The sequence below is a fragment of the Rattus rattus genome, chromosome 2 (genome assembly GCF_011064425.1).
Source record: "Rattus rattus isolate New Zealand chromosome 2, Rrattus_CSIRO_v1, whole genome shotgun sequence".
Taxonomy (NCBI): domain Eukaryota; kingdom Metazoa; phylum Chordata; class Mammalia; order Rodentia; family Muridae; genus Rattus; species Rattus rattus.
Genome location: NC_046155.1, coordinates 119,638,535 through 119,650,252, shown reverse-complemented (window position 1 = coordinate 119,650,252; position 11,718 = coordinate 119,638,535). Strand labels below are relative to the sequence as shown.

The 11,718-nt window shown below is 49.9% G+C and overlaps 1 protein-coding gene across 3 annotated transcripts in view; it reads right to left on the bottom strand.

Annotated features, from left to right (window-relative positions):
* Positions 1–1,951: 1,951 nt before the first annotated feature.
* Positions 1,952–11,718, bottom strand: part of Crtc3 (CREB regulated transcription coactivator 3) — a 41,538-nt gene continuing 31,771 nt past the window's right edge. For all 3 annotated transcript variants that reach the window (XM_032893337.1, XM_032893335.1, XM_032893336.1), the window contains 5 exons: positions 8,702–9,000; positions 5,587–5,787; positions 5,326–5,406; positions 3,092–3,194; positions 1,952–2,649 (listed from right to left, as the gene is read on the bottom strand). In XM_032893337.1, the coding sequence (XP_032749228.1) occupies positions 2,441–2,649; positions 3,092–3,194; positions 5,326–5,406; positions 5,587–5,787; positions 8,702–9,000 (893 nt within the window). In that variant the 3' untranslated portion in view covers positions 1,952–2,440. The remainder of the gene's footprint in view (positions 2,650–3,091; positions 3,195–5,325; positions 5,407–5,586; positions 5,788–8,701; positions 9,001–11,718) is intronic.

Sequence of the window (11,718 nt, the reverse complement as noted above, 5' to 3'; positions counted from 1 at the left end):
GAGCACAGCTGCTGTGACAGAGAAGACACTGAACATAGGTCTGGGGAAGCCTGTAGCCACTGCAACGCGGAGCCTAAGACAGGTTTGTCACAAAGGCAGCATGGAGTGCAGGCTTACAGGGCTGGGGTAGGGCAACACTCTCCCAGTGTGCTCAACACCATCGGGACGGGTGGGCTCTCCTGTGGCTTAAAGCTACTCATATGAGAAGATCAGGCTGGAGGGCCTAAAGGCAGATTTAATCCAGTGCTACATTTCCTCTAACTTCCCCCATGGCCAGTGCTTGCCCATTGGCTGGAGAATGCCTCAGGGGCAGGGCAATTTAGGGCATGGGGTCGTGAGCTCTCCTGTTACACCCCCATGGAAGGACAGCATCTGTTGGAGCAGAGATTCTCCTTCAGGGTTTTCTTCCTCCTGACTGTGTCATACCTGGTCCCTCCCGTGTGCTGTATGGGTGTCACCCATATGATGACCATGGATATGGCTTGATTGCAGAGAGCAGACAGTGCTGGGAACCCTCTCTCTCAACTTTTACATCAGCACCCATCTCTGCCTCAAGGTGGAGATCCAATTTCAGGGGCCTCTTCACGGGAGCTGGCTTCCGTGGGAATGCTGGGTGCTGGGCAGCACGAGGGGTGAAAAGCTTTCACTTTAACTGAAGTCGACCCGCTCCGGGATCTCCATCAAGCACATGAGTTTCACTGGGAATAGGGCTTTAGAGCGGAGGCCGGTGGCATCTTCAGGGTGGAATCAGGTGAAGAGGATTCTAATTTGGTTTCCCAATTAAACAGCAGAGACTGAGGTAAATGGGACCAGGGAATTCTTGGGTCCTCGGGGAAGGCTAAGAAGAGACCGCGTGGGCACCGTGTGGGAAGCTGGAGGAGCCAGCTTCCGGTCCACAGGCTCTGCCTGCCTTAGGCACAGATGTGTCAGCTTCCTTCTACTCCACCCTTGCTCTCTGGGTGGGAAAGCCTCAGCTACACCCCACGTCTCAGGAAGGGCAGCAGGTGTCCAAGCAGGGATTCTCCTTCAGGCCCCTCCTCTTCCCCACCCTAGCTCCTCCCCTTGTGCTGTGGACCTCACTGCTTTCCCCATTTGCGGTTAGGAGGCAGGCGGTGGAGAATCTGCTCAAATGACTGTGTGACAAGGTGTTAATGAATAACAAGAGTCCCATGAACTAGGCCACATTTCTTAACCTCAACGTTTGCACCTCTATTTTAAGCAATTTAGAAAAAGCCATGGGTCTGAGTGGGAAGAAGTTGCTGTGGGGCCAGTCTGGACGCCAGGTGTCCCACACTCGCGGGGTTTGGTGATCAGCCACTCGGGGTGCACTCATTAGATGATTCCCACCTAGCTGCTGAGAGACGTGCGCCCAAGGAGGGGGAGCTGAGCCTAGGGATAGGACTGGTCACCTGTGTTAAGGCACACACTCACGTGAGTCTGAATCCAAGGCACCAGTATGAAAGGTTAAAGCTCTGAGCTAAGGCAGGGAATGGAGACAGCCACAGGTCAGACCGCCACACCACGAGGCATAGCCATCCATGCCACGCATTCCTACCAGGCACTTAGTGGCACTAGGGATCAGTACAGAACAAGGCACAGTTCCTGCCCTCTGGGAGCTTACAGTCTAGTGGGAATCGCATTAAACTTGCGGTCTGCAGGGGATGCTGGGGAGGAAAGGTCGGTGCAGCTACTAAGTGCTAGCAGGAGTCCCCACAGCTCCTTCCAGGGGGCTGAAGGTGGCAGGTCTAAGATGGAGGGCATTGTGTGCAGGTGACACACCCACAGCCTCCTTTTTCTCCTCCAGTCTCCTAGGAGCACTGTCCTGTCTCCAAGGACACGAGTCTCCCTCTCCTTCTGTGTGTGAGGAGAAGGCACGCATACAGGAAAGCAGCAGAGAAGAGATCACAAACTGCACTCAGTTTGCCCAACTTAAGTCTGCCCTGGGACGTGGTTAAGCTTCTTCATTTTAATTAAGCCATTTGGCAGAGCAATGGCTAGGCCCAGAATACCCACCAGCTGGAGGGTACCTGGCTTCGGCGGTCAGACAGAAAGGCATCATGGTGCTCTGGTACCGTTGTGTGACACTGAGCCAACTCCACGGGCCTATGGCCTCCAACTGCCTCCTCTACGGGTCCTGTCTTCAGTGCTGACAGGGATCCGAGGTCTGGAGCACGGACGTGTTACCCAGCATTTTCTATGTTTACACAATGACTGACCAGGTGGCCTATACAAAGAATTAAGGGTGACATGATGAGCTTCCTGGTCACCAGAAGCTCCAAAGCAGGTGGCCTGCAGCAGTACACGGCGTCTGAGCTAGGACCTCAGTGGAGAGCCTGGGGCAGCATGGCTTCCTCTATGCTGTGACTACCGTCAGGGTGTTGCTGGCTCCAGTCTTAGCTTATCCTGGCCACTTCAGTTCCCCAGTTCCACTGTGGTTTGCTCACAGCCGGTCAGCTCGAAACGTCTCCTCCACAGAGGGGTCCAGCAGGCCCATGCTGGAGTCACTTAACATGTTGAGTCCGTCCAGGCTCAAGGGTTCGATCTGTAGCTCCTCTTCCAGTGGGAACGGAGTGTCCATGTCCAGGCTGACCTCAGGCATGCCCGACAGCCCCCCACTAAGGCCTTTGAACAGGCTGGTGTTGGTATCTTCTGAAAGAAGCAGAGAGGAAATTTGGACAGGAGGATGGAAGCTTCTAAAGACTGACAGCTGCCAACATGCCCAGATAGGACAGTGAGCATCCATGCACTGACCACTCCCGGGCCCATGGCTCTTGCTCCTGGTTCAACCTTTTGTCTTAGACAGGGCCTCATTCTGTAGCCTAGATTGGCCTCAACCTCAAGGGCCCCTCCCATCTAGGCTTCCCACGTGCGTGGATGACAGATGTGTACTGCCATGCCCAGATAAATCTTTCAAGTTTTGTAGCCGTCCCCCCAATGGTTTTTAATCACCCAAGCTTAATATTTGCATCTTAAAAGTCAGGTTGAAGCCAGGGATTTCACGTATCTAATGCTGTAGGATTTAACCTATCGCTCAGAGGTAAGTGCATGGGGATGAGACCAACAATGAAACCAAGGCGGGGCCCATGCTCACCTGTCAGGATGGCGTTCGGGAAGCTCCCACAGTTGGAATATGGGTTTGGTCTCAAGTGGAACGAGTCCTGTGGTTCTCGGTGGCTCTGCTGTACCAAAGGCACCTAGAAGCATCGAAAGCCACACCGTGGGCAAGCGGCTATGCTGCCAAGGTGTGTGAACAAGTGCAGGATGTCCCACAGTCCCTCTGCTGTGTGCTCACACAGGCAGAACATTCCCTGGTATTCAAGGGTCTGTGAGGACCACGATGGGTGACTTTTCTCTGCTTGTACTCTGCCTGCTACAGGGCCCCAAGAGACACTAGTGACCACAGTTCTAGACTCTGAGTCTCAGATATCCCTGCTCCTCAGTCTCACCAAGGCCCGTGTGAGCTCCTCAGAGGTTCCTCTGTGGTCAAGGAAACAGTGGGCTCTCTGGCTTCTGAGGATGTGAGGGAAAGAAAAGCCTCCCCTCCCTCTCACCAGCGTCTCTTTAGGACAAAGCCTGTGAGGGTCGCTTACAACTAGGTCTGACTGAGGAGTCTGTGCTGAAGGGGACCAACCCAGGGCCTTACGCTTCCTAGGCAAGTGCTCTACCACTGAGCTAAATCCCCAACCCCTGAAACCAATTTTTTAAAACCATTTTTAAAAGTGTCTCAAAAGAAAGAGCTCCAACCTTTTTGAGGAGAGGGTCACCTAGCTTGAGAGGGCCATGTCTTTATGAAACAGTGAGGTGGGGCTGGGGTGTAGCTCAGTGCTAGAGTGCTTGTCTATGTGTTAGACCCTGGGTCTCACGCCCAGCACCACAAATGACAATAGCAGCAGCAAACTGCAGAGAGGTGAGGACAACCTGCTCTTGCCAGAGCCCACTTGCAAGAGCATCTTTATCCATTTTGCTGTTGTTACATTCTGGAGACGGGCCAGTCCTTCCTTCAATTTTTAATTCATTCTAGAGCCTGTCTTATCCTTACCCAACACTAAATCTCAAGGTGTTAAAACACAAAAGCAAAGAAAAGTGGCTGACTGAAAAGACTGAAGGGAACTTCCCCATCCTGGTCCTGGGCTCAGCTCTCCTAGAAAGCCATGGCCTGAGCTGGGTGCAGCAGCGGGCATGGCCTGAGCTGGGTGCAGCAGCGGGCATGGCCTGAGCTGGGTGCAGCAGCAGGCTTGCCAGCACAGGCTACACTACTTTCTAGCTCTGCCCCTGGGCCAAATATGTCTCCCTGTCTCCCTGTCCTTAGGAGTCCTCGACATAGGAGACTGGTTAGTTAGCTGCTCTGGCCCCTGTGAATGGATGTGCACGTGTGTGTGTGTGTGTGTGTGTGTGTGTGTGTGTGTGTGTGTGTGTGTGTGTGTGTGTGCATCTGTACTGTGTGTGCTCTAGAAGCTAGAAGGCAACCTTGAGTGTTATTCCTCAGATGCCATCCACCTTTTAAATGTAAGGCAGGGTCTCTCATTGGCCTGGAACTTATCAACTAGGCCTGGCTAGATAGGCAGAAAGCCCTAAGGGACGGTCTGTCCTTGGCGTCCCAGTGACAGGGTTATGAGTGTGCACAGCCACAACAAGAATTTCTCTTATTTTTTGCTTTTTAAAGATTTATTTTTATGTTTGTCTACATATATGTACATATATTATATGTGCATGCCCAGTGTCTGAGGAGCCCAAGAGAGGGTGCAGAGCCTCTGGAACTGGAGTTACAGGAGGTTGTAAGCTGTCATGTAGATAGTGGGAACCAGAACTGGGTCCTTCGGAAGAGCTTATCTGTTGAGCCGTCTCCCCCGTTACTCCTCCCCATTTTTGAAAGGGGTCTCATTATGTAGCCCTGGTTGGTCTGGAACTGGTATCCAAACTGGCCACAAACTCACAGAAACCTGTCTGTCTTTAGGTCCCAAGTGCTGGGACTAAAGGTGTACACTACTACACCTGGTGTCCACTTCTTTGTTAAATTCAGGTTTTGGGGATGGAACGAAGTCTTCATGCTTTATTGACTAAACTATCTTTCTAATTCTATGACGAGAGTGCTATGAAAATCCACCACTCGTGTTCAAACAGCTCCTCTGCTAAGACTGACCCTGCACAAGGCATCAGCCTAAGGCAGCCCCAGCAGTACTGAGCAAGGGAAGACAAAGCTCTCCTGGCTGTGGAACACAACCCAAGCAGAGAAGGATGCCTGTGTGGTTGAGGGCGGACGACACATTGAACAGCCTTGATGGCGCCTTCCATATGTCACGGAAATGGGACACAGCGACCACTTACCTGCTGAGGAAAGGCGGGGCTGGGCCTCATGGGCTGCTGGTCAAAGCCCACATCGGGGAAGAAGTTGGTCAGAGACGAGCCCTTTGGGAAATAAGGAAGAAACTATTTAGAGCTGGAGTTCAGACTGAAACACACACCACCACCACCATCACCACCACCACCACCACCACCACCACCACCACCACCACCACCACCACCACCACCATCACCACCACCACCACCACCACCCCCGCCCCCCTGCCATGTCTCACAGCGACTTACCTGGGCAGTGAGGAGCTGGAAGTCTGACTGTGACAGGGAGGGGGCTGCCTGGGGCTGCTGAGCTGGGGGCTCATGGGCATGGGGCTGCTGTAGGAGTGGCTGAGGCAGCTCCTGGGGTGTGGGGTAAGGGGGTGGTGGGGACACTTGGGCTTGAGCGTCTGTGGGCAGGAAGGAAAGTGGACTCTGCTCTGAGGTCACCATCTGTGAAACAAACCACATGACCTGTTAGCTTCTGAGTAATAAGGTTCAGGGTTAGGAAGGTCTGGTGAGAGGAAAAGTTGGGCTCTCCTGTGATGCTGAGAGAAGCCCTTCACAGCTCATCTCCACTTCATGTCCTGGAAAGCATTTCCTATCAGCAACACTTCTACTGTTGAATCAAACAAGAATACAACCAATTTCCTCGGTTTTCTCAGTGCAAATAATGTTTTGTTTCTGAAGCTATAGCTGCTGGAAGGGATACAGAAGACTGGAAAAGAGAGCTACACAACCATCCTAAACTCTACTAAAACAAGACACTAATGAGATACTAACAACAGTGAACACTACCAAACAAAACCAAAATCACGGACAGCACTGACAGGAGAAGACCATGGGAGAAAAGAAGATGACAACACGTTTGTAAAATGACAGAAATGAAGGAGGCTAGGTGGTCAGTCATCAGCAAGGAGAGCCAGGGGTAACAGAGTCACCTGACTGAGTCCCTCCCTAGCTCCAGGTGTGGGGACAGGACCAGGATGAGCAAGGGTTGAAATTAACCGGGGGTCTGGCCAGAGTTTCTGGAGGGCGACAAGCTGCCCTTCTTGGTGCTGGCTAGGAGAGTAGAGGCAAGGTCTCTGCACGCTTCAAGGGGAACAACCTACCTCCAGCTTGGCTCTCAGAAACTGGTATCCAGACACATGCCTGAGCAGCAAACATCTACAGCATTGCTCAGAGACTCCGCCCCAGCCCGAGACCTCTCTAAACAAAGCACTAGAATCTCTGACAGAAGCCTCCACAGAAGTGGGAGAGCCAGTTCTGTCATGAGGCAGACCCCAGCAAGCTCCTGCTCTCAGAGTTGCCTCATTTTTAAATTTGTGGAGCCTAAGGACTGCAGACGGCTTCATCTCCAGGTAGGCAGAGTACCCCGCATGGCTGTCAGAGCCCTAACAGGCACAGACACAACTGAGAAGGAAGAGGCGGGGAGATAAGTTTATGCTGTGACATTTAGGTTTTTTAAAAAAATGTTTATCCCAGCATCAGAAACAGGCAGGTCATTGGGTTAGAGGCTAGCCTAGTCTACTGAATGAGTTCCAGGACAGCCAGAGCTACAGAGAGAAACCCTGTCTTTAAACAAAACAAAACAAAACAAAACAAAAGTAAGGGCTGGATAGCTCAGCACTGACTGCTCTTCCAGAGGTCCTGAGTTCAATGCCCAGCAACCACATGGTGGCTCACAATCATCTGTATGTAATGGGATCCGATGCCCTCTCCTGGTGTCTGAGGACAGTGACAGAAAACCCAAGCCCAATCTCAAGGGCAGGATGTCATTAGCTAATGTGGAACAGCATAAATTCAGAACAAAATAAGCAAGAAGTAACATGTTTATACCAAAGAGATTAGCTAGATGGTTGGAGACAGCCAACACCAGGCAGTGAAAAGTGTGGTTAATGGGTTAGGGGAGACAGTTATCATTTCAAAACATGCCCTTCAAAGCCATTTGTTTGAAACCATGTTCATGAGTAAGACAGTTCCTAAACCTAAACATTAAACAAATAATAATATTAGAGAGCCAATGTTCTCTACCTTTAAAATGCATCTAGAAAACAACACTTTTGTAGCTCATAAAATAATCTTACAAAGAAAAACTAAAATCCACTAACTTTTTTAAAATAAAAAATATTTTAAAGGTTTATTTATTTTATGTATGTGAGTACACCATCACTCTCTTCAGACACCAGAAGAGAGAGTCAGATCCCATTACAGATGGTTGTGAGCCACCATGTGGTTGCTGGGAATTGAACTCAGGACCTCTGGAAGGACAGTCAGTGCTCTTAACCGCTGAGCCATCTCTCCAGCCCCCCAAAATATTTTAAATTATTAAATGTGCTCTCATCTTCTCCAGAAGAAATTGCTCAAGTCCCACGGCCAGTAACTAGTAGAGTGACTAATAACCAATCATCTAAACTTCTTCCCTTGTTTCTACCAACTCCTCCTGGTAAACCATTACTCATTTACATGAAGAGTGAGAAGTTAATGATGTTATAATGTATCTAGGGTGTGGCAAATGGGTCAAAATGTATTTACCAGTGATTATGGTAAGAAGACTCACCCTAAGAGTTTAGAATAAAAACAAGGGCAGCTGGCCCAATGTCACATTCCTCCACTTCCATAATGGGCAGAGGCTTCCAAGTACGACTCTTTGTAAGCAGACTCCTTTTAGAGAGTCGTCACTCCCACTATAGCTAGTATTAGAGCATGAGAGTATTGGTTCTCACGCATTCAGTGGAAGGAGGGAAGAGGTTAACTCACTATGGAGGTGTCAGGACACCACGTGTTTTGGGGGCTTTCTCCGTGATTTGCTGTAGTTATTCGGTCAATGACTGATTTTTTTTTTTTAAATACAGTTTGCAATTTTAACCTGAACTGCCTTGCATTCTCCATACCAGCCCCAACTTTATGAGTTAATGACTACAAACTGTTTAATATTTACTTCAGGGTTGGAGAGATGGCTCAGCAGTTAAGAGCACTGACTGCTCTTCCAGAGGTCCTGAGTTCAATTCCCAGGAACCACATGGTGGCTCACAACCATCTGTAATGAGATCTGGTGCCCTCTTCTGGCCTGCAGTCACATATGCAGGCAGAATGCTGTACATAAAATAAATAAATAAATCTTTAAAAAAAAATATTTACTTCAGGCAATAAACATCACAAACCTGCTATTGTAAAACCATTAATGCATTCAGATGCATGCACGCCCCATCTCTTACTCTGGGAAAAAGGCAAGAGTGCACTTGCAAGGGAGTGTGCATCTCAGGGATGCGCAGTGTAACTAACGACACCAGACCCGATCCCAGAGACGTCAGGGCCATTGACTGCTCCGCCTGTTGAATGCTGGTGCTGCAGGATTCTTTCTCACCTGGGAGGCAGGGTACGGGTTCAGTGGGCTGGTTGCAGATAGCTGTCTGTTGAAACCTTGATGTGCTTCAGGGCCAGGAGAGAGCGTGAGAGGGCTGACTGGAGGCTGCCTGCGCCGAGAGTGGCCACTCAGGTTTGTGGTAGAAAGAGATGGGTTGCTAAGGGAGAAGAGACGGAGCGAGGGGTGGAGAGCAGAGGCATTGGCCATGGACGGCTGTGGGTGGCTATTGAGGGATGAGGACAGCGCAATCTTATTGAGCGTGGCTTGGATGGAAGGGTTACTTCGAGAACTCTGGAGACCTGAAAGATAAATTCACAGGTTCTTGTTATGACTTTGGATCAAAGTCTTTGTTTTCTAGAGTGTAAAGCAATCCCCTAGCCATGTGACAACTGCGTGAAACAGCTTCTATGTGATGACTCTCTGTGTGAAGGAGCTTCTGGGCAGCAAAGCTCCCCTAGCCATGTGATGACCCTGTGTGAAGGAGCTTCTGGGCAGCTCTCCTACTGGAAATGTCTCAGTGTGCCAACGACAAGGAAAGGAACCATACTTAGAGAGCTGCTGCCAAGCACCCAGCTCGAGTGAGAAGAGAATCGCTGTGCCCAGAGAGGAAGAAGATTGAGAAAACCACTCCAGGGAAGCTCAAGCAGGAGGGTAAGCGGTGACCTCAGGCCCAGCTCAGGAAATGAAGCCTCAGACAAGACCACAGCCTGCTCACGCCTCTATGAACATCTGCCCGCACATGGCCTGGATCCTTTATGAACACTGGAGAATATACTTCCCTACACCTCTCAGCCTTAAAGCCCACTCTTTATAAACTGTCTGTTAACAGTGTTTCCCAACTCAGGAAAAGGGCATTCCTGTCAGTCCCTTGTTTCTCTGAGGTGAAGGGGAGAGAATCTTAGCATGAGTAAGACCATCTGGGGATGGTGTCTCCATAGTAGAGACTAAGAGAGGAGTTCCAGGAAGCTAGAGACCCTGCCCTGTGGCTTACTGCATCCTTGGCCCTTGGCTCAAGCCTTCCGTGAACAGCACCACTTGTTGAACAAGAAAGCTGCCGGATATGCCCACAGTATACACCCACGCCCACGGTTAGCTCTGCCCACTGCCCCTGTGCTAGAAGTTTGGAAGCAGAAGTGTGTGTTTGTGTTGATTTGAAGAAATGTGTGTGGGGTCAGGGTAGACGGCTCAGTGGCAGAGCACCTGCTTAGTCTCTGAGGCCCTGGGCTCAAGCTCATGAACCATGAACAAAACAACAGTGACAGGCAGTCCGGCAGTCCGTGGAAAGGTGGGTGAGACTCCGGAAGCCCAAACAGTAAGAAGAGTTAGAGATCTGAATTCAATTAAAAAAGAAGCCTCATTCAGAAAGAAAGCCTAATAAATATATTTCAAAAGCATGGAAACCAGGCTTGAAAAAGAGAAAAAAGAGGGGGGAAAAAAAGAAACGTAGGCTGGCCTGAGATCTGTGCTGGACCTGCCTCAGCTTTTTACATTTTTTTTTTTTCTTTTTCTTTTTTTTCGGAGCTGGGGACCGAACCCAGGGCCTTGCGTTTGCTAGGCGAAGCGCTCTACCACTGAGCTAAATCCCCAACCCCAGCTTTTTACATTTTATATGATACATACATATCTTATGTGTATGAGTGCTTGCTCACAGGCATGTCTATGTGCCATGCACACGCCTGCTGCTCGTGGAAGCCTGGAACTGGGTTACAGTGATAATGAGCCATCATGTAGGTGCTGGGACCGGAACTGGGGTTTCTGCAAGGAGGAGCAAGTGTTCTAACCAATGAGCCACCTCTCAGCCTCTGTACCATACGCTTCTAAGGTGGAGACGCTGTGAGGTTAGATGGTGCTCTGCATGAAATAATGTGTGTGGAAGAGGGTGGCAGTCAACGACCGAACACGAGGCTCTCAGCTGGGGACAGAGCCCACAGATGCCCGCTCGCTTAAGATCCAAGGGAGCCATGGTGACAGGGCTTGGTCTCAGTGACACTGGGCATCAGTATTCACTGAGAAGTCATCTAAGGGGAATTCTGAGTCCAGAACTCTTTTTTTTTTTTTTTTTTTTCTTTTTTTCGGAGCTGGGGACCGAACCCAGGGCCTTGCCCTTGCTAGGCAAGTGCTCTACCACTGAGCTAAATCTCCAACCCCGAGTCCAGAACTCTTAATGGGTTTAAGTTTCTGTTGTGAAATAAATCAAAGAAATGCAGAGTTACAAGATGGATGCCATCTTAAAGTGCAACGCTGGCCCTGGAACACTCTGAAATACCTTGTATCAAAGACAGTACCATGTGGCTTCAGAACTCACTCTTGACAGAGTGAGTCTGCACTTGATTTCTAAAGTATCAAAACTCACCTTAGGAGATACAAGATAGTTTATTATTAATAAATTCAATAACAGCCCTCCTAAAATAAAAATGAGAGTGGTCTGTAACCAGCTGTGCAGAGATGGGGCCATGCTGCTCAGCAGGAGCCCGCAGCACCACTGCAGCCAGGAACCCACGGGGCAGGGAACCCTAGGGGGCAGGGAACCCTAGGGGGCAGGGAACCCTAGGGGGCAGGGAACCCTGGGGCCATCCCAGGTGGGCAGGCTCTGCTCTGCTTGGTGAGTCTCACTGAACCCACAGTGCAAACCAGCAACCACTTCCTCCCCCTCATCTGAACACTGAGGAGCCCTTCCGAACGGAACTTTTCTCAGCACAGTCTCTAGCAGACGCCATGAACTGGGGTGGATGGTGTAGTGGGGGAGGGGACCACCTGCTCTGGGTGCTGCTTTTGGTTCAGGATCGAGTCACCTTTCCACACAGGGTCTGGGCTGGGGACAATCAAGTGTGCACAGTTACATGACATCATATACAAGTAACCTGACTATAGCCAGTACCACATCCTTAAGCACTCCCAACATCTGAATATTTTTGAACTGTGTAGATTTCTACTTAATCCATATATAAAGTATAAATATTTCATCATGTTCACTGTAAATTTCCTAAAATTTAAGATATTGTACTTTTGAAATCCAG